This window comes from Notechis scutatus, chromosome 1 (genome assembly GCF_049901735.1).
Source record: "Notechis scutatus isolate UNSWTSFEM ecotype Mainland chromosome 1, rNotScu1.2, whole genome shotgun sequence".
Taxonomy (NCBI): domain Eukaryota; kingdom Metazoa; phylum Chordata; class Lepidosauria; order Squamata; family Elapidae; genus Notechis; species Notechis scutatus.
This window is the reverse complement of record NC_142009.1, coordinates 63,208,560-63,230,385: the sequence shown is the minus strand read 5'-3', so window position 1 is coordinate 63,230,385 and position 21,826 is coordinate 63,208,560. Positions and strand designations below refer to the sequence as shown.

Here is a 21,826-nt window from a genome sequence, read left to right as displayed (position 1 = left end):
AATTCAATTTTCCTCATTGTTTGGGAACAGGCATGATAATAACTAGTCGCTCTGAAAAAAGCAATCTGTTCCGATTCAACCAGAGACCCCGGCAGGCGCAGCAGAGCGGGCACTGCCTTTCCCTCGAGTGAGGGCCGGGCGGGGGTGGGGGAGAAACGGGCGCTTCAGGGAAGCTGCGGTGACGGAGGCTGGCTCTTTGGCAGGCCCAGCTCCCTTCCTGCAATTGGAGGAGCGAGAAGGCGACTGAGAGCTCACCACCAGAAGAGGGCTCAGACTTGGTATGCGGCCTGCCTGCCTTCTTTCATTTGTGTCCTTGATCCCCGATCCCAGCAGCAGCATTCACGAAGGCTTCTTAGCGTTATATCGGGTATAACAGGCAGTACCATGATTTGCCCCTATTTTCAGGGGAAAAAGTGCGTGTATCATACGCAGCTCGGCTAACTTTAAAAATCATTGTCCTTCTTGAATTGTAGAAGCTAACATTCAGTGCAAATCAGTGTGATACTTAACTTTACCTGCAAGTAAGAATACACATATATTTACATCCCCAACCAACATATCTATCTTCGCCACAAGTATTCCTTACATATCCATAAATATACTGAACAATGAAGGAGGCAATGCTGAACAATTCATTAGGAGTGGCATTTATTCTCACATACGCTTTATTTCCTTCATAAGCTGCTCTGTCCTGTTGTAGCACCCCAGCTACATAAACGTGCAAAGTATTGCATAATTCAATTTTCCTCATACTTTCTCTAAATCAAGAAATACCCATTAATTTGCTTATATTTACATTTCTCAATTACCTGCCAAAGAGCAAAAATCTAGTTTCCACATCCCTTGTATGGGATAAAGCTATATTGCACTTTCCAACTTTTATCCGTGATCACTTCCTTTTAGCATTTCCATCAGCATTCTGATGGTATATTTCAGGTCCCTTCCATGAATCTTGGCGCAACATGGGTACAATGCTTTCCACGTAGGTTTAAAAAACAAACAAACATCTTTGTAACCGATATTTTTATTATCTCTAGTGCTGAGAAATCAGTTGCTGCTGCAGAAGAGACAGGCCAGGCTCAATGAATCGCCCTGCTCCCTTCGGCTGCCACCACTCCAGCAGCCCAAAGACGGCAATGGAAGCAAGTTGCAGGATGGTTTTATATACTCTTTCTCCGTCAGTGAAGGACTTATAGTACAGGTGTGTATGTGGCATTGTACGCTTTGCTCCTACGTGGAATTAAATAATTTAGAATCGGCGGTGGAGCTTTAAAACAGATTTGTTTATTTATTTAAAATATTTATATAGCTGCCCATCTTATATAAATTTCTGGCTGACATTAGGTTATGGAATGTTGTTATTATTAGATTTCATAAAAGCCTTTAAAAAGTGTGAAATAATATACTTTTAAAAATGATGTAAAGGATTTCTAATACTAATAGTAATTTCTTGAAATTCTGGGTCGTGATTTAATTGAGAAATCAGCAAAACACTGACATGCTGTTTAACTGGAACATAGAGAATGTGATTAAGCTAGTATTTTGGCTTATAAATGTGCATCTAAAGTGGTGCACATGAGCCATTTAATTACAGGATGGGCAGCAAATGCATTCAATAAATAGGGATATAATACGGTAGACATGACAGATACAGCTTTTATATGAAAATTGTTTTTTTTTAGTAGTATCATATTGATGACACTGATGTGGAAGATTACACTAATTTTTTCTTCTTCTCAGAATCCAAACAAAGAAGTCCTGAACATTAGCTCTGCTGTTTTCAGAAGCATGGGAAAACCCAATGGGTTTGAGTTTCCTTCACTTCCAATGTACCAGTGCTGATTGAAGCAAGGAAGAAAGGTGCTTTCATAGAGTTCCCAAGACTCTACATTGTAAAACATTCTGTATGTTTGCTAGTTAACCATGTATTGGGACAGTGCTTGATTGTAATTAAGAACACACACACACATACACACAAAATGTATTTTCGTTCTCTGTTGTTGATAGTGGTGTATTTAACAGGAATATACCATTTAGTTAAGAACACTCAAAATCCTCTTGATTGCCAAAATATTATCTGGAACATTTTTAGGAAGATTGGAATCTGAAAATAAGAGGCTGTGCTTTTTCCAGGAAAGATTCATTAATTCCTATTATGAATTTCCAGCAATAGTCTTTTCTTACAAAAAAACATTTCATGGCTAGACCCTGAGTTTATGGGAAAGTTTCAGCCGATATTTTCCATCAAATGGCAAGAGAGTAGTTCTGCAATTAAGGCTTAAAAGGGTCTCATGCAGGGGTGGGATTCAAATTTTTTAACAACTGGTTCTGTGGGCTTGTCTTAGGTGGTGGGCGTGGCTTGGTGGTCATGTGACTGGGTAGACATGGGTTAGTGGTCATGTTATTGGCTGGGTGTGGCCAACTCCATATCACTCACATCAAGGCATGCATCTCCTCGCCTGGCCTCTCATGACTGGGGATGCTGCAACAGTCGTAAGTGTGAAAAACGGTCATAAGTCACTTTTTTCAGTGCCATTGTAACTTGGAATGGTCACTCCACACAAGCAAAGAACCAGCAAAGGAGGGGGAAAAAACTCCAGAGACGTTCCTGAGACAGGAAGTCTCGTCCTGCCAAGAATGTAATAAGGGTTAACAGAGAGGCAGTTTCTGTAAGCAACACCAGAATGTTTCCTTGCTGCCTTCCTTACAGGATTAGGCCAGTAATTTCTTCTAACAACCGGTTCTCCGAACTGCTTAGAATGTTAACAACCGGTTCTGGTGAATAGGTGCAAACTGGTAGAATTTCACCCCTGGTCTCATGCTATGAGACTTCATGAAGCAGGAGCTCAAATTTGCTATTTTTGTTCATCAATTGATCTGCTACAAGTGTTTTTCTGAAAACCACAAGTTCTCCATCCTCTGCTCCTCAAAAAGTTATTGTAAGGTTAGCAAATCATCATGATTTTGGAGCAATATAAAAAGGATAAGGATGGGATAAAAAAATTGAGTTGAAAAAATGGTAAATGTGACCCATTTAAAATTATTCCATGATTAGCAAACCCTGGAGAGTGGTTTGCACCAGAATCATTGTTTGTGTGAAGCACTGTCAACAGCAAAAGCTCCCTTCAAGTAATACCCATCTGCAAAATTTGTACAGCCAGCCAGAGAAAGACTAGATAGCATACTTTCCTGGAAATAATTTGTTCCATTGCAGAAAAAATGGTTCTAATGAGACAGCATACTAACTTTTTGTTCCACTGAATAAAAAACATGATCCTGCAGCCAACAAACTTACATCTTTTATTGTCAAAGAAACATAGTTATTTCTTTCTTTGAGGCTATTCTGAAAGGCTGATTATATTTACCTGTATGGTTGACTTGCCTTGTCCTTATGTGACTGGTCAAAGGATGATCTCTGTTGTTCTTTCTTGACATCATGTGCAAATTGTATTTCATGAAAGAAGTTATTTATATACATTGGCTAGCCAAAGCAGCACATTCTACCAGTCCAATAATCCAGAAGAATCCAAAGGGTTGCAGCACCATAATGTACAAATCTTGTTAGGATTCACAGTCATTCAAGTGAACATCCAGATTCCTTACAACCAAGCATCAAAATACATTCTTTGCATATTCCCGTGCTGCCGCCAGTACCATCTGTACATCATCGGTCTTCGCCATGCCTTTCGCTACAACTCCAGAACCTTCTGCTTTGCCTCCCATTTGAGTACAGACAGCGAGAGCCCAGTCAGCTGCAGAAGCCTTTGATAATGAACTCTGGGAAGGGGAACAAATGAACAGAACACAGATGAACTGCCAAGAATGAAGACCGGAGTTTTGGCTCTGCAGCAGGTAATTGAGAAATGTATTCATGTGAAGAAAAAAAAAGAACGGCATTGTGCATTAACTGGTTTAGAGAAAGTGTATGATAATGTGAATAGTCCTGAACTATGGACTGCATGTACTTTGGTATATAGATGGTATTTTGTTGTTAGTTGAGAGCCTACATGATTTCTCATGTACATTAGGTTGTATGAAGCAACAAGGAATAAAGGTCTGAAAATTAAAGTAATAGAAACCAAAATAGAGTTGTTAGTCAGAAATATGGAAAAATGGAGTGAATAATTGCAAATTATATCTACATGGTAAAAAAGTAGAGGAAGTAGATGTGTGACTGGAAATCTGAATATTTGGGCCAGTTACTCTCTCTCAGCCTTAGGCAGGATATAGATATATTAGGCAGAATATATATATATTAGGCAAGATAGATAGGCTATCTATCTATCTATCATCTATCTATCTATCTATCTATCTATCTATCTATCTATCTATCTATCTATCTATCTATATCTATCTATCTATCTATCTATCTATCTATATCTATCTATCTATCTATCTATCTATCTATCTATCTATCTATCTATCTATCTATCTATCTATCTATCTATCTATCTATCTATCATTCAGCCATCCCGCCTAATATATAAATTAAAGGTAGTCCTCAGCTTACATCCACATTTGGGAATGGAATTTCTGTTGCTAAGTGAGGAGGTCACTGAGTCACATTGATTTTATTTTTTTTGCCATGGTTATTAATCGTGGGGTCATTAAGCAAATTCGGCTTTCCCCATTGACTATGTTGGAAGCCCCCTAGGAAGACCAAAAATGATGATCATGTGACCCTGGGATGCTGCAATCTTTGTAAATACATGCTAATTGCAAATGCATGAATTTGATCATGTGACCACAAGGATGCTATGATTGTCATAACTTGCTTCTTTCAGCACTGTTGTACCTTCAAACAGTTGCTAAACAAATGGAGTAAGTCAAGGACTTTTGGTAAATTAAGGCAATTTAATTAATCCCTAAGGGAAAACACTGATATAAATCATCCAGCACTCATATTTTTTCACATATTAGTGTGCCAAAGATCAGATTTCACATATTTCTGAAAGCAGTACAAATTGATAACTAAAATATTGTAAATAAGGTTGTTTAAAACAGCAAAGGACATTCTTTGGATAATATATTTTAGATGAGCAAAAGACAAGCTACTTAAGAAATAATTCATTACCTATAGTTGCAGTGACGGCATTCTGAGAGTGGCCACCATTCCTTTATTATCAGTCATTTCTTCTGATCTTTTCTTATGTTAGCCCTATGTTAAATTAGCATCTCTGACTTGTTTGGCTGAATTCCATCACCATGTAAGTGCAAAACAATCATCTCCAACGTGTGATTTTCTACATGTAACTAAAAATGAAAGTCTGAAATGCAATGAAAAGCTGAAATGTTTGTCTACCATATAACCTTGTATATGAATGTTGCAGACCCACTAATTCATTGTTATAAAATTGCTTAGGCATGATAGTGATGAAATTCTACTGTAAGGATGTTATTTTGTTCAAGAGAGAGAAAAATGTCCTATTTTTACTGTGTTTATGTACCTTCGAGTCAGGTCATTCACCTGTCTTTGTGCTTAGGGCAAGACTAGAACACAGTCTAATGGTTTCTAGCCTGATGTGTTAACCTCCACACCAAACAAGCATTCTAGTACTTTACTGGGGCCATTTTAAAAATGAAAATCAAAATTTTCTCTTAATGTCATGATTTTGACTGACTCTAATTATTAGTAAAAACAATTATATTAAGGGAAAATTAAAACAAAAAATTCTAATGAAAAAACACATTTCAAAATTTTGTTCTCATTCAAAGAATGTGACGATTTTGCTTCTATCTTTTCAGAATAATGGAAACTGAAGAATCACAGGGAATCCCACCTACCTTGGACACCTGACAAGCGCAAAACACTTGGCCTGCTGCTTGTGAGCTAAGCAACATCACAGAAGCCCCTGGTACTTTGTTACACAGTTGCTTGACTGCTTTCATCAAGATCTAGGACAGAATCGAGAGAGAAAAATAAAACTCCAGCTTCAAAATATTATTCGTTTCAATCAAGGAATTTAAGAAGCAGAAGAAATCTTCAACATTTTAAACTGTATCATGTTATAAAGCAGTGCAATATATTCTGGACTGAGAAGGAGAAATGAACAACAGTTAGGTGGACAGTTGGTGCAAAAGGAAGATTTTCAGTTTATATAACACAAGAATTGTAAAAGTAGGAGGAAACTCTAATCGTTAAAAGGTTCAGAACGAACTAGGCTCCTCACACTATTTGAGCAGTTCAGATGTGAGCCTTCCCCTGCTCTAAGCTGCTTAACATTTGAGGAAGACAATTTAATCTGCTGATTGTCAAAATAATTTTAGCATGGTAGGCTGCTTTCTAAGAGAAATCCATTGTTGGTTAAAACTCACATAGGGTGTCTCAGCAGGAATAGTATCAATGATGACTGGCTCATTGGAATACTTTGTCAGCAAGCCTTGCACCTTCTCTGCTGCCTAGGGAAAGAATGTACAAAATGTAATAACAGTGGTTGGGTAAAAGACATAAAATGTATACCAGGTGATACCATCAATGAAACATCACAGTGGCATCTGTATTAATTACTTTAAAAGTAGCAAATATAAAGCAAACAGGAAACCCCATTGCAAGAGCATAAGCCCCTGGACTACGATGGTTGCTATAAAACACCCATGTTTTCTGGTTTTTATATACATATACGCGTTGTGTATACAGATATGTGTGTGTGTATATGTATGTGTGTGTGTACGTATGTATGTATAAAATTAACAGTAGGAAGTTCATATTACACCAGACTAGTAGTGCAGCAGTGATCTATTTCCTCACTTAATATTTTTCAAGTCAGATAATCATGGAAAGCTTGTAGCTTTTTGCTTTGCAAACTAATCATGAAATGAAGTATGAAAAAAAGGAATCTTCATCTCTAAAGTTAAGGATGCTTTATTAAAAAAACTATTAATCTGTTTTTGAGTTTTGTTTCTCACAAAACTATCACAAGCTGAACATCCTGATAACCAGGCTCAGAATTTGTTTTATTAGATTACTCACCTTTCCCCACACAACATTTCTCATCAACATTGTTTCCTTCTGTTTCTATATAGCAGCCGAAGCTACCTATTGATTAACTGAAAGTCTCAGAAATTCCAGCCAACATGACCAATGGTGGAGAATGCTTTGAATTCTGCATTGGAATTTCTCTTGGATCAGTCCCCTTAGTTATTCAAAGTATAACAGTTTATATATCATGGAAGGAAGTGATTCATTTGGGAATGGTACCACTTACTACATATATTTATATATTCATTTATTAAAAATGTATTTCTATACATATATGTAATTAATTACAATATTTGTCATTCTGAAGTCAACATAATAAATCTCCAGCTCAGCATTCATCGCAATCAGGTTTAACAGTCATTCAGTTTTTATTCAGCATATCAGGTCCCATAGTTGATTATGGCTCCTTTGCTTATTTAAATTTTTGTAGCTTGTTATGAAATTCTGTCATGCCTGCCAAAATGAAGAATTGCTAAATCCTTACCAGTCTGACCTCCATTTTCCTATGGGCACTGTTGGCTGCTTGCTGTAGTGTTTTGAGAGTAGCCTGCAATTTCCTTTTCTGCCACTGTGGCATCTTGGTAGTATCCACTCTCTGCAAAACAAATCAATTCCATGATGCCTTTCCACTTTGCAGATTCTTTTTCAGATGGGAGAAGGAAAGAATTTTCCAGCAGTGCAACTGAAGGCAGAATATTTTTTTTAAAAAATTATGTAGTTAAAAGGACAGAACTTGTTTCAGTGAGTGAACCTTAATTTTACTCTTAAACAAAGATATTTCAGCATGAAGCATTGATATAAAAAACAAATGTCAGTCTTTAGTGGGTCCTATAAAGCGGTCAGTTTTTCATGCCAGATATCTCCCATGTTGGTCTATGCATATGTTACTGGCCAGTCATTTTACTGAAATCAAAGGAAGGGAAATAGGATGATGGTCAGTTAAGAGAGAAAAATGAAGCCATTGAGGCAAGTTAGCAATAACATTTACACTTTATTCCGCCTCGTAGCACTTTACAGCGCTCTTTTGGGCGATTTACAATGTAAGTGTTATTTGATTACCACCAACAATGTAGGTCTTCATTTTACTGACCTTGGAAGGATGGAAAGCTGAGTCAACCTTGAGCCCTGTCAGGATTGAACTTCAGGCTGTGGGTAGAATTTGGTTGCAGTGCTGCACTGTCACCACTGTACCACCAGGGCTCCTCCAGGTGAATGATATCTATGCTGAATATACTGACTCATATAGGGGTGGAGGTGGGGGAAGGGCAATTTTCAATAAACATTTAAATTATCAAAGAATCCAGACATAAAATCAGATATCCTACTCATATAACAAACTAATATTTCCATTCATTCAATGTATCAGATAGTATAAGCTTATTTGATGACTATGAGCTTAATGTGAGAATGAGGTCATGTGACAGGATTAAAAAAACCCAAAAACCTCCCATAAATTCTTTTGAAGGCAGGCACTACTTACATCAGTCAGATGACCAGCTTCCTTGGAGATTCGCCATGCTTCATTAACTGAGGCTCCTCCCAATTTCACTTGGGTAGCAAGTGAATCCACTTCTTTAGCCAAGAACTGGCCAATATTCTGAGCCTATAAAAACAGAGGTATCAACGGTGCCTTATTTGTTCACTGGACCCCTGGAAAAAGGGCTGCTGTTCATGAGAGCATAAAGTTGGATGCTGGTGATGACAAAAAAGCCAGAAATCTCATTAATAGTTAAGATGCATTCTAAGGAAAGAGGAGGTGAAATGAATGAGATGAGGAAAGAAGATTGCTCTTACGAGGAAGGTATGTGGGTGGGACAGTTATAGTGAAACTAAGCACTTGCATAGACTAAAAGCCTCCGGAGTTGTGGATAAAGCTGAATGGGAGAGATGACAACTGAAGAAAAGAGTCTTTATTATTAAAAGCCACTGTCTTGCCTAATTTCTACCTTCTCTTATATAAAAATCTATGACGCGGACAAAATGGGCAGGAGATGTTCCTTGTACAGCTTCATTCACTTTCATGTGTATTTTGTTCTTCCCCTGCTTGGAGAAAGTCAAAATGTAGAGGAACTGATCCTAACAATTATGCTATCTGCACAGAACGGCTATGATGACATCAGTATCGTATTGAGAAATCTTATCCCATCCTGAATTTGAAACAAATCTAATTAGATTTTTCCAACACCAATTGCAGGTTACCCAGTAGATTACAAGAGAGCAGCAGAGGACAAATCAAATCAGGTCATGGGTGTGGAGTTTAATTAGTTCAACTGCAACATTGCTAGCTGGAATTGGGTTGCATGTGCATTATAAACATCATGTTGGAGATTCGCAAACTGTTTTGACTCTCAGTCCATCTTGTACCCCTACGCCATTTGTCCTGCTTGGGTGGGCGGGTTGGACTAGATGACCTATAAGATCCCTTCCAACTCTGATTATCTGTTATCTGTTAAAATACCGGTTTATAATGTGGAACCTTTGCTAACTTGGAAAGAGACGCCCATAAGGATTATCTGCCTACACACAGTATGTCCCTACTTTAGCCTTTACATCTTCCTTTGATCTTATGTGGATGAAGTGTTGAGGGAAAGTTTACAACAAGCTATGGAAAGTTAGAGACTTCTCCTGGTAGTTTCCTTGATATTAGCTTTGATTTAATTGGGTGCTGTCAAGTCAGTGCTGACTATTAGCAATCACACAAATGGACCTTCTCAGGGGATGATTTATCCCAAGCCTGCTCTTCCAGTCAATTCACCTTGCAATTCCACCTTTCTGCATTTGAAGAAAGGGAATGGAATTGTTGAGGATTTGCAGAGAGGTCTCGTCGGTCAAATGCAGAAGCCTCAGGAATAATTCTGGCTAAGGGACTGCTCACCCTCGGGTTAAATTGAAGGACTCAGGCTAAGCCATTGTTAGAATGAGATATTTTCAATCAAACATATAAAAAGCAGCAGAAAGAAAGCAATTGAAAAATTGTTACACACCGACAACTTCTATTATCTATATGGAGTCTATACGGAAATCCCAATGATTAGGCAGCAGGTTTTTCCCTTGCTTCCATCTTCCCTATTTCCGAACAGAGTGATATCTCGTTTTTTTCAGAATCATAGACTTTGACAGAACAAAGAACTATGTGACAGGGATCAATTGCTTTAGTGATTCTGAATTGCAAAATCTGAACAGAGGTGGAAAGGGAAGAGCATAGCATTTGCTTCTAGTCTAAGACTGAAAGCAACAGGTGAGTAGATACTATCGAAAGGGCCTCTCTACAGACAATACAAATGTTTCAGGTCAAAGGGAGACAGGAGGACAGCAGATCCTGGGGCCTGTTTAAACAGCATTATCATCTCTATCTTTGTAAAAATCCAGCACCTATTTCACTGAGCTCTTACTTGTCTGGCTTGCTCTCCTGTCACTGCAACAATATGGCTGATTCCTTTAACCGCCTGCCTCTCTGAGATGATGGTGAAATCTTGTACATCTCCTGCTTGCAGAAGGTGTCTGGAGAGGAGAGAAAGAGCAGCAAACATACATTTTTTGGGAAGGAGTCATACATGACACTATTGATACACATACTTCCAATCTTATGCAGGAGAAAACCCGAATAACCAAAGATCCATATATATATATATATATATATATATATATAAAATATAATACATAATATAATATAATATAATATAATATAATATAATATAATATAATATAATATAATATAATATAATATAATATAATATAATTATATATATAATTATATATATATATATATATATATATATATATATATATATATATATATATATATATAATTATATTATATATTATATTATATTATATTATATTATATTATATTATATTTATTATATTATATTATATTTATTATATTATATATTATATATATATATTATATATATATATATATCCTTGGTATAAGCCTATTAAAGAAACAGTAAATGGCAGAGACAAGACAGCCTCATGCGAGGCATGGCTAAAAGAAGGGTATCTCCCAACTTCTAAAGCCAAACCACCCAATCAGATTTGGTCAATAAATAGTTCATCTGAGCTGAACTTCAAGTGCTTGCAATAAATAAATAACCAAGAAGCAAAACTAAAACTAAAACCTGTATTTTGACAGTATTTTTAAACTACCTGTCTCTTTGGCAGTAAGTTACAATGTATCAATTTATATTGCTAATGAAGGTTCCCCCAGGTAAGAGTCTCAAGGGAGCTGCCAACTAAAGACCCCTGGCAGTTTATAGTGAAACAGACAGCGCTGTGGCAGACTGCAGAAATGATTGAAACCTTGGTTTTCCCGCTGAAACTGGGAAGCGGACTGGAATTTTCGAGGAAACCCACTTTGCACTGTCAAGGCATGTACAAAACATCCTGATTTAAAAGAAACAGGACAAAAATACTCACACTCCACAGCACAGTTCCACCGAGGTATTCATTGCATGCTTAGAATCCTCAGCCAAGACCTTTTCAACTGGGATACCTACGGACACTACACGAACCAGATCGGGATACACCTGAAAGGTTTCAGAGAAGACTACATGACATGGCAAGTATTGGCTGTGCACCTGGTGAGCTGCAACTATTACATGGACATAATTATGTGGAAGATCGCAGCGCCCTTGAGAATGTGCCAAAGACCAATCTGTGAGGTCTGCACGCACTATCTCCACTCATTTGCCCATATTTCTTAAAGGTGGCAGTACAGCAGCACAATCCAAGCCTTGCTACCTTTCTTTATGTCAGCATCACATGCATATATAAAAGGACAGGGTTTAGATCACGTGCTATGGCCATTAACACTCCTGAACAATTGCTGCTGGATGGGAAAGATATTACCGTATTTGCCGGTGTATAAGACGACTGGGCGTATAAGACGACCCCCCCAACATTTCCACTCAAAATATAGAGTTTGTTATATACTCGCCGTATAAGACTACCCCTCTTCCGCACACTTTCCACTTTTGCACTTTTTTTTTTTGAGGCACTTTGTGCACCGTGGAACGAATCCCATGAAGCCGAAAGAAGCAGCCAGCCTTCAGGCCGATGTGGCGGGCCTCCTTCTCCCAGCTCCCAAGGAAGCAGAGTTCAGCGGCCTCGCTCGCACCGCCCGGGCTCCGCCGCACGCCGGAGCTCCGCTCAGGTAGGCTCCGGCTGGGGCTGTCAGGAGTTGTTACCGCTGGCACGGCTCGCGTCGCGGCTCCAGTCCCGCGTTGCCTCGGGAAGGGAAAGGCAAAAAGGAAGAGCTTTGCAACGGCAGCAGCGGCTCCTGGTTTTGCCTTTCCCTTCCCGAGGCAACGCGGGACTGGAGCTGCGCGGAGCCGCGCCAGCGGTAATAACTCCTGACAGCCCCAGCCAGATACCTGAGCGGAGGCCGGGCGGTGCAGCGGAGGCCGGGCAGTGCGGGCGGAGGCCGGGCGGTGCGAGCGGAGGCCGGGCGGAGGCCGGGCGGTGCGAGCGGAGGCCAGGCGGTGCGAGCGGAGGCCGGGCGGTGCGGCGGAGGCCAGGCGGTGGCGGAGGCCGGGCGGTGCGAGCGGAGGCCGCTGAGTGCCTCATTTCCTTGGGAGCTGGGAGGAGGCCTGCCTACATCGGCCTGAAGGCTGGCTGCTCCTTCGGCTTCACGGGATTCGTTCCCACGGTGCGCAAAGTGCCTCGCTCGGGCAGCCGCAGTGCTTCCCAATTACTATTTGCCGGCGATAAGACGACCCGGCGTATAAGATGACCCCCCACTTGGAGACATGTTTTTCAGGGCAAAAAAGTCGTCTTATACGCCGGCAAATACGGTATTAACAAGTGGAAAATGATTAAACCCAATATATTTTCAATAACAGTCAGCCAAATGCTTGGCTACCAGTTTCTGAGATTCTCAAATTCTATGAATTTCAAAGGTTTCATTTTTCAGAATGCTCAATATTTTGTGGCTGGGAACTAAACCAACGAGGGAAAGAACAAGTATTAGATGGAAATGGGATCCAGAAGCAGGAACCAGGTGGCATAACTAACTATACAGAAAGCATAAATACACAATATTGGCTATTTCAGGTGTTTTTAGTTCCAATATTTTTTGAAATTTAAACAATTATACATTATTTTGCAGGCCCATTTGGGAGTTATAGACTAACAGGCATAGAGGGGTCACATATGCTTCTCCCAACTTTGCATAAGAAGACAATGAATGTGTTTAGCTGAAAACAGATACAGGCAAGGCATAAATGGGAATTCTGCACAACTGCAAGTCTTGATCATGCAGGAAATATAACTTCAGATGAATATGATTATATTCTTTGTACAAACTTAGTTCAATCATTAAAGAGCATGATATAATGCTCTAAAATGTATTCCATGTTTTCCTATGTTTTTTATTAACATTTTCTTTCAAATGTACAAAAAATTAATCACAAACATTCACAGACACATCCTTTGATCGATCTATCCTGAGGTTAAAAAAAGCCTCATTAAATTAGAGATAAAAACCATCTAACAATTCTTTTTAGGTCAGAATTTTAATTTCAAAGGACCATCCACAGTAGAATTCAGTAAAACATTCTTGGAAAAATTATATGCATCAAAATGCAAAGCAAATGGGGTATCATTTTGTAATTTTGGACTCACTTTTAAAATGCATAATATTTATAATTGCTGGACATTTTGATTAAAAATACATTCAAGAACATGAATATTTACCCAGAAATGACTCCAAATGTCTCCAGAACAAAATACCTACACTGGCTGAAGTCACTTTGGTTCTGCTTTTAGCTATTTAAGACTTTTTCCTTTAGCCATTGCCATCCCCCAAATTACCGTATCCAGTTTCCGGAGTCCTAGAACATCACTGGTCTGATTGAGGGGAGCATTTCCTGTATAGACAGTTTCATTCCTTTTGATCATCTCTTGCACCACACTTTCTACCTCTTGCAGGTTCTCTGTTTTTATGGGGACCTGGTGAAGAAAAATATACTTCATCATAAAGATGCAATATTACATGAAGATTAGTGTATTGTAGAATCCAAAAGAGTGGATGATTAGTTTCCCAGATTCAGTTTCAGGTGTTAACACTTACTAGATTTTTAAGCCTCAGAGTGCTCAACCCAAAACTGGAATCAATAGTTCTTGAACCAAACTATGTATAAGGTTTGTTTGCCCATGTAACACAAATTCTGTGTAAGAGAATGCTAACAAAACTTACATTATTAGGTTTTTAGTGTGAAAACACCAAGTATTCACCATAGCAATTAGGATTAAATGGCAACTGATGAGTTGTTTTGTGCATGTTACACATAAGACATTACAGTTAAATGCTCCAAAACTAAATTGCCTCCATCACTCATCCTCCATTCCCTCCAACTGTTATTTTAGGGCCTTTCCTCAATGCTGGGTACTATCCATCTGTGAACTGGCAAAAATCTGTATTACAAGACATTCATTCTTCCCACTGCTGATCCTATCTCTCCTTTATGTCTATATATCAAATTACTAATTAACCAAATTTTCCTCCAAGGTAAAGAATGACAAAATCCAACAGAATTTATATGCCCTGTGGCAGTCCTTAGTTTTGTTAGAGGAATAAGGAGAATACTTGTGTTGAGATGACCAGCAAACAAATATAACAAATAAAAATAAAAAATATTGTTTCAATACCAGGACTGCTAACATTGACGGAAGTCCAAAGGCTGTCTCACTCATATGTTAGGACAGCGATTCCCAACCTTTTCAGCTTGGTGGACTGGTGGTGAGAGAGAGAGAGGGGATTGTTCCGTGTGAGTGTGCACATATGTGCACCCGCTGCTCATACAAATGGAGCTTTGTGTGCGCGCTTTCGCCACTTGTACGGCCCAGTTCTGAATGGGCTGCAGCCCGGGGGGTTGGGGACCGCTGTGTTAGGGGACAAGATAGCAGATGTTGAATGAACTTTTGCAGCTCATCTCTAGATGTGTTCCAAGTTTTCTTATCCTCCCTGCTCTAAATGTGGTGTACTTTGGGGATACCAGGCACCTTGGTGTTGACAAAAAATCGCAGATGTTCAGCAGTCACACTGGATCCCTGTTGCTCTGTGCAGTCTCCCAAGACTTGGCGGAGTGCAAAGTTTAACAAGTGGGTAGCTGTGTGGTTCCTCATGGAGGCTAGCCTCTGGGCCTGAAAGCAAAGGCAAAGCACTGGATAAGGGGGGTGCTGGTATTATTGCAAAACATTATAATGAAGATGAAAATACCAGCAATAAAAATGAGAGTTCTGAATGCATAATGAAATCTTTCTGAACACATACAAAGCTATGCCGAATTTATCTATCAAAGCACCACCAGTCTAAGAATATTCTCAGCAGAGGTTTTTTTTCCCCTCCAGCTTTGTTATCCAAGATCTGTTGCCCCTGGAGATACCACAGATTAAAACAAATTAAGTGTGTCTTTATAATTTCCATGTTTATAAGTTCTACAGCCCTTCCTTCTCTAATATTCTTGAATTAATTCATCAAGAACTTCTGGCCCTACAGCTGCTGCTGAGCTACAAGCCCTACCAGCTCCAATTAAAAGGGCAATGAAGAATGCTGAGACCAGTAGTTCAAGCAATACCTGAAGATTCCAGGTTACCTTTAATAATGTCCAAAGAAACATACTGTATATACTCGAGTATAAGCCTAGTTTTTCAGCCCAATTTTTGTGCTGAAAAATCCCCCGCTTATACTCGAGTCAGATCCCTCTGAAAAAAAAAATGGTGTGGAGTCACGGCCTCTGGCGGCAGCGACTCCCAACAGCCCAGCCGGGAAGGGAAGGCAAAAGCGCTTTGCCTTTCCCTTCCCGAGCGGCGGGACTGGGGCCGCCGGCGGTAGTGACTCCTGACTCAGGGGGCCTCCGAGGAGGGGAAGAGAGAGTGACTCCTGCCTCCCGCTGTCATCATCATCTTCTTTTTTGGGTTAGTGAATCAATTAAACCTTTCATGATAGTGAGATCGTTTCCCAAATTAATTATTTTATTTTTGAAATTTACCAGTAGCTGCTGCATTTCCCACCTCGGCTTATACTCGAGTCAATAAGTTTTCCCAGTTTTTGTGTGTAAAATTAGGTGCCTCGGCTTATATTCGGAGTCGACTTATATACCGAGTATACGGTATTTGTTTGTCAGTTCTTTGAGATAGATCAGATCAATAAACAGACACTGCAAGGATTCCAGGAATGCTACTCTATTATAGGGCATATTGACAGAATCTTGAATGCCTATTAGTTTTGGTCTGTCTGTTTTTCCTATACCAAACAGAATCAAGGCATGGTTATTTTTAGTTTCTTTCTTATGCCCTTCACCTTCTTAGGAATGAATTGCCATTTTTTCTCCCTTAACGGCTCATCCATTCCTTCTTCAATATAATCTCTACATTCCTTTACATTTGTTACTAGAATACCAACTTCTTAGCTCTCTCTTCTCATCCAAGAGATCGTACATTTATTCTTGTATAAATTTTCCTGTATCTGAAAGTCACCATACTTGTTTTTCTAAGATATTCACTGCAGGATAGCGATTAAACTTCTTGATACTCCAAATACTGCTTCTAATAATTAAACAACTATTCAATAATTAAATTAAAAGAGAAGTGGAAATCTTGTCTTAAATCATTCTATGTGATGAATGTACTGATGTGGCAGTTTTTCCCCCCTGTGATTGATTTACTAGCACATGCAATTTGCAACACCATAAAGTTCCTCTTAATGGCTTAATTAGAACTATGCATCTCATTAAAAACTGAGCATCTCTCACACTGGCTCACCAGCCCATTTTGAAGCATGAGCTGCTTATGAGTAGAATGCTTGAGTAATAATTCAAAACTACAGCAACTTTGCTTGAAATAAATTTTGTTGAGGCCTCTCAAAGAACTGCCTAAGCAGCCAAAATGATGGAATTTGCCTTACTATAACAAAGTTAGTCCGCTAAAAAAACCTCTATTTGCATATCTTAGCTTCGCTTATTTCAATGGTCATGTAGTTGAGAATTGTTAGGAAATCTGCAGGGTTTTCTTTTCTCTGTATCTTGAATGTAAGATGCTGTCTTGGCGCTAAGCTGCATCATCTGTGTTTGTTAATCTTTGTGAGTTGGTTGAAAGGAAAACAGTTAGGGCACAATCAAGAAAGGTAAAGACTAACATAGAATATCCTATACCTTACTCCTTTGAAATGTTTGTCATGGCCAGAGTGCAATATGTTTTCCTAACTGCTCACCCAATAAAAACTGTTAGTATGGCATGTTCATAAACACACTGTTGACCCAGGAATTGCCCAGCACAGATTGTTACCTCATCCACAAAGAGGTGTACTTGGTCCCCAACCTTCAGGGTTTCTGAAATGAAGACTTCATGGATTACATAGCCACCAAATACTTGTACTGATTCAACAGGGAAAAGTACATCCTCAAAAGTAGGAAAAAGACAAAATTGTTAACACAGACACTTTGCAATTTTTGTGGAGCAGGTTCTTCTATTCTTCTACAGGACATTCAAGTATCTTAATCATTAACAAATGCTATTTATCAATCAACTAAGCTCCTGAATTAACATTGGGAGAAGTATAGATTAAGATCGGTAGAGGTAAACCTTCTGTATTTAGTGCAAATGCTACAGTGGTCAGTTTTTCCCTTCCCGTTTCCTTATATTTGCTATAGTGAAAGACTAAAAGAGAAGCAAGAAGATGTGGATAAGGAATAAACTGATGCCATAGCTTGGAGACTGCAACCAACCAATGCATTTCAAGGAAGCTCATGCCCAGGGACATCAGGGAATAATTTCATTTCTGACTGGGAAAAAGCTTACCTGCTGCCTGCCACACATCATATAGCCTTGATCAGATGCCTGACCACCCTGCTCAGCGTAGAAGCAAGTCCTGTCTAGCAGGACCCCACAGTGCTGTTTTCCTGAAACTTCCTCTTGAAGAGTCTGATCTCTATATAATGCTAAGACAGTGGCTTGGCATGGCTTGAACACTGCAAAGAGCAAGAAAAAGGTCATAGACTCCATTTCTACAAAGTGGTCTGTTCAGTGGAGCCACCTGGACAACAGGACAATTAGCCAATCATGTAGCACTGATCTGACCAATGCTCACCTACATTATTTCAAAGCCAAGTATTTTGGATAGTCACAGAGCACCAGTACTCTCAGTATCCAAGAACACAAATATATTAAAATTATATTGCTATATATGGGAGTAGTTCCTTCTCTTTGGGAAAACTCTAGGAGACAATGGAGGACAGATGGCTCTGGCATGTTGTGATCCATGGGGTCCTGAAGAGTCAAACACGACTTAGCAACTGAACAACAACAGTGCCTTCTCATGAAAGACCTTGCCAGTTTATGTAGTGTACTGCTGGAGCCTTAACAAAAATTTGCAGCTTCCACCAAATAGTTGAAGCTGGGTATGTGAAAAATCTAAGAAATACAAAGATTAATGGCTGTGGAGATATCACTCACAGTTCCCCACCTAGGTAATGACAAGGATATATTACTGGCTTTAACTGCATTAAATGGATTTAAATAGGCATCCATTCAATGCATGTGCTATGATAGATTTTCTTCCTTCAAGTTCAATTCCCCAGCTCCAAATTCAGGAAAGCTAAAGTCTCATTGCTCTACAAAAGAGGACAGCATATAAGAAACTACCTTACACTAATATGGGAATTACTGGATTATTTAGCCTAATTAGTCTATTATTTATATTATTTTGTCTATTCTGGTTGGCAATACTTCTTCAAGGTTTCTAGTTATGAATGATTTAGTGACATCATGGAACTTGCTAGATGTTGCTAAAAATAGGCTTCTTTCCTCTTGATACACTGGACTCCAATTGCCTCGTCCCTCCACCAGCCAACTCCCATGGTGATTGGTGAATATAACCTGATTAAAGATATTTTACTGTTTAAGTAAAAGGCTTCTCCTCTCTTCCCTCACAGAATCCTACAGGCAAAAAAACAACATGGAGGAAGGGGGCTAATATTCCCCATGCTTTCCAAAGGTAACAAGTGGGATTTGGATATATAGAGCTCACCTGGTTAGAGAGGAGGTGCTTCCTAATATGAGGAGTGGACAAATCAGAGCCTTCTACTGTCTTGACATCAACTGCTGGAAGCCAGTACCAAAATATAGAGTAGACTATGTGATTCTCTTGTACATGGATTACATAACCTATATCCATTTGGAGGCAGCCATTTGGAAGCAGGCAGGACCTTCTGAAGGCTTCTGAAGATGCTGCCTGCTTCCAAATGGTTTCCAATTTTTTGTCAGAGGGAGAGGTGACTTGGGCTCTTTTTTTCACTGTGAGACAGATTTCAGATGGAACACAGCTAGGAAGTCTTAGGGATGCAAATCATCCCCTTTTCCATCTTTAATACCTCACAAAACCAGAAAAGAATACTGAAATTAGCCTGAAAAACAATGACTCCCATGATTTGAGGTAGGTTTTAAGGGTGGAAATAGAATGATTTGTTTCCTTAAAGTCTGCTGCTGCCATTCTCCTACTTATATCACATCAATTGAGGAAAAAATAAATATTAAAAAATGTCTGTCTTGTTGTTTTGATGAAGTCACCATGACAACTGATGATCTACTGACCTCTGAAGTTCAGCAAGAGGAGATTCAGCCACCTGACCCCTCAAGGAGAATTTCCCCCTCCTCATTATCCAAGATCACTATACTTAGCTGAAGCTTGCAAGCATGCAGCATATAGATGCAGTAATAAAATAAGAAATGGCTGCCTGAGTGTGTTTTTGTAAAACTATGCTGCTATGGACTTTTCAAACCAGGTAATGAGTCCAATTATCCTACTCTAACAAAAACATTTATCTCCCTACTGGAAAATAAGTCTGGTCTTCACAAAGGATGGTTGATCCTTACCATATTTCCCATCTTGTCCACGTTTATAGTCATACTTGGGGGAATCATCAGTAATAGGCACATTACGCTGCTGCAAGTGAGCCAATGAAAGCACATCCAGCTGCTTCCTAGAACTCTGGGGTTGCTGTTGCTGTTGCATCTTAGCATTGTGCTGCAGAGATATGGAGATGGAAGGAAAGACGCAGAGAGAGAAAACACAAGAAAGAGAAGCATCAATTTAATACAACCTGTACACAGAATTCTGAAGACTGTAGCATTTTCATAAGACTATCCCAATTTAGGATCTTTGTTCCCTTTTAAATCAACTGTTGGGGAGGTGGAATTCAATGATTACTATGAAATTTAACTGCAATTTAGTTTGCCCCTGCACATCTTTTAGAGGAAAAAAAAATAAGACAACTATTAGCAAAAAACCCAGATCAAAATTAAAACAGATGTCAACAGCATACTTATCTATTTTTATGCATTATGGTTTCAAGCTAACAGAGGGGCTTCTTCAGTAAATGTCAAACTACTGGAGTGAACTCCTTGTAGTCTTCCCGATGTTGCTAAATCCCCAATATTCTTCACTGTTTACCACAGGGGCTGCTGGGAGCTCCTTTTAGCTATGGCTAGAAAGCCATGGGTTGCCTATTTTTGCCTTAGACTTCCCTAAAAGTAGCATTTTAAGGCATTGGTCAGAGGGGGAAAAAAAGCTCAATTAGGATGACTCATAAAAAGACATATGTCAGCCTTACTTCAGCATGTTCCTGAGCCAGACGATCAAAAGTAGCAATGTCTAGCTGTGCTCCTTTTTCTTCAAGCATCAACTTAATGAGATCCAGGGGGAATCCCAAATTTCTATAGAGAGACCAAGCTACCTCGCCTGCAGGCAAGAATACGAGCAACTTCAGCAACTTTCCTATGGTTAAGCATGTCATCCTAAAATGCAACATCTGCCATTTTTGATGCTTCCTAACTAAAATTTGAAATTGTAAAAAACAACAACAACTCAACCATAGGATAAACATTGACTGTGATTACAGAGATAAGACATAGGAAAGTTGCACATTAATTCCCATTAACCAGCCAGAATATCACTGTTTCATGCAAACATGGTAAAAGGAAGGGACAAGTCAAAGCTAGGCAGGTGGGCTGTACAAACAAGGCATCTATCTCATTACGCTACATGTTGTACTTTGGCATCTGGCAGTGGTTGGTTGTGGGGAAAGGAGGCCCTTGCCTGGGAAGACTTTGGAATGATTCAATTTCTGGAGAGTTCGGTTTATAACTCGGCGTCCTTGCAAGAGAGAAGAGAAAAATGCTGCCTCGTTTTCATTGATGATATTCATAATCTGCAGGGAGATAAAAAGGCAAATTGAAGAGGCACAGAAAATAAATAAACCTGTCGCTTAGAAAGCAATTTATTACAAGCGTTGAATAAAAGATGAAGAGGCAAATTAAAAATTTGAATAGCCAAGCTCTTCAAGATATCTCGCTCACTCAGATGTAATACAAGCATGATGCATGCTCCTCACTTTTGTAGAATTCTACTCTCCCTGCAATCCTATGATCCAGATGGAGAAAAGGGAAGAGTAAGAAATATGTAGAAGGAAAAAAAAGGCATCTGCTCTAGAAAATAAAATCCAGATTGCACACCCAGTTGCAAAAACCAGACATTGGTCTAGGTCAGGGGTAGGGAAACTTGGCTCTTTTATCACTTATGGACTTCAACTCCCAGAATTCCTGAGTGAGCCATAAAAGGTTCCCCATCCCTGGCCTACTGGTTTTTCAGTTGTGAGGGGAATCAATTTTTGACTTGAATGGGACTGTTTAATATACAATTGTAGGACATATGTAGCAGATTGGGCACACAAGGAATTTGTCTTGGTGCAAATGCTCTCTGTGTACATAAAAGATACATTCGTCAAGAGTCAAGAATCATCAGGTATAACACTTAATAATAGTCACAGGGTACAATAAAGCAATCAAATC

At 39.2% G+C, this 21,826-nt stretch overlaps 2 protein-coding genes across 3 annotated transcripts in view; one reads left to right on the top strand and one right to left on the bottom strand.

Annotated features, from left to right (window-relative positions):
* Positions 1 to 6,511, top strand: part of LOC113420038 (uncharacterized) — a 36,331-nt gene extending 29,820 nt beyond the window's left edge. Inside the window, exons 18-20 of the mRNA XM_087965658.1 lie at positions 1,038 to 1,201; positions 1,741 to 1,860; positions 5,746 to 6,511. Of these exons, the coding sequence (XP_087821784.1) occupies positions 1,038 to 1,201; positions 1,741 to 1,842 (266 nt within the window). The 3' untranslated portion in view covers positions 1,843 to 1,860; positions 5,746 to 6,511. The remainder of the gene's footprint in view (positions 1 to 1,037; positions 1,202 to 1,740; positions 1,861 to 5,745) is intronic.
* The window catches only part of AARS2 (alanyl-tRNA synthetase 2, mitochondrial), a 32,469-nt gene that overhangs the window by 672 nt on the left and 9,971 nt on the right, over positions 1 to 21,826 (bottom strand). Inside the window, exons 9-22 of one of the 2 annotated variants that reach the window (XR_015749555.1) lie at positions 21,075 to 21,186; positions 20,590 to 20,717; positions 19,853 to 20,003; positions 17,780 to 17,949; positions 17,267 to 17,380; positions 14,984 to 15,124; positions 13,793 to 13,930; positions 11,399 to 11,508; positions 10,372 to 10,480; positions 8,460 to 8,582; positions 7,464 to 7,574; positions 6,316 to 6,399; positions 5,785 to 5,895; positions 3,366 to 3,777 (exon numbers count right to left, since the gene is read on the bottom strand). Coding sequence is in view for 1 of the 2 variants with exons in the window: in XM_087965669.1 (XP_087821795.1) it covers positions 3,613 to 3,777; positions 5,785 to 5,895; positions 6,316 to 6,399; positions 7,464 to 7,574; positions 8,460 to 8,582; positions 10,372 to 10,480; positions 11,399 to 11,508; positions 13,793 to 13,930; positions 14,984 to 15,124; positions 17,267 to 17,380; positions 17,780 to 17,949; positions 19,853 to 20,003; positions 20,590 to 20,717; positions 21,075 to 21,186 (1,767 nt within the window). In the remaining variant the exon portion in view is untranslated. Of the gene's footprint in view, positions 1 to 3,277; positions 3,778 to 5,784; positions 5,896 to 6,315; positions 6,400 to 7,463; positions 7,575 to 8,459; positions 8,583 to 10,371; positions 10,481 to 11,398; positions 11,509 to 13,792; positions 13,931 to 14,983; positions 15,125 to 17,266; positions 17,381 to 17,779; positions 17,950 to 19,852; positions 20,004 to 20,589; positions 20,718 to 21,074; positions 21,187 to 21,826 lie in introns of those variants that run through there. The other variant, XM_087965669.1, reaches the window with a different exon arrangement.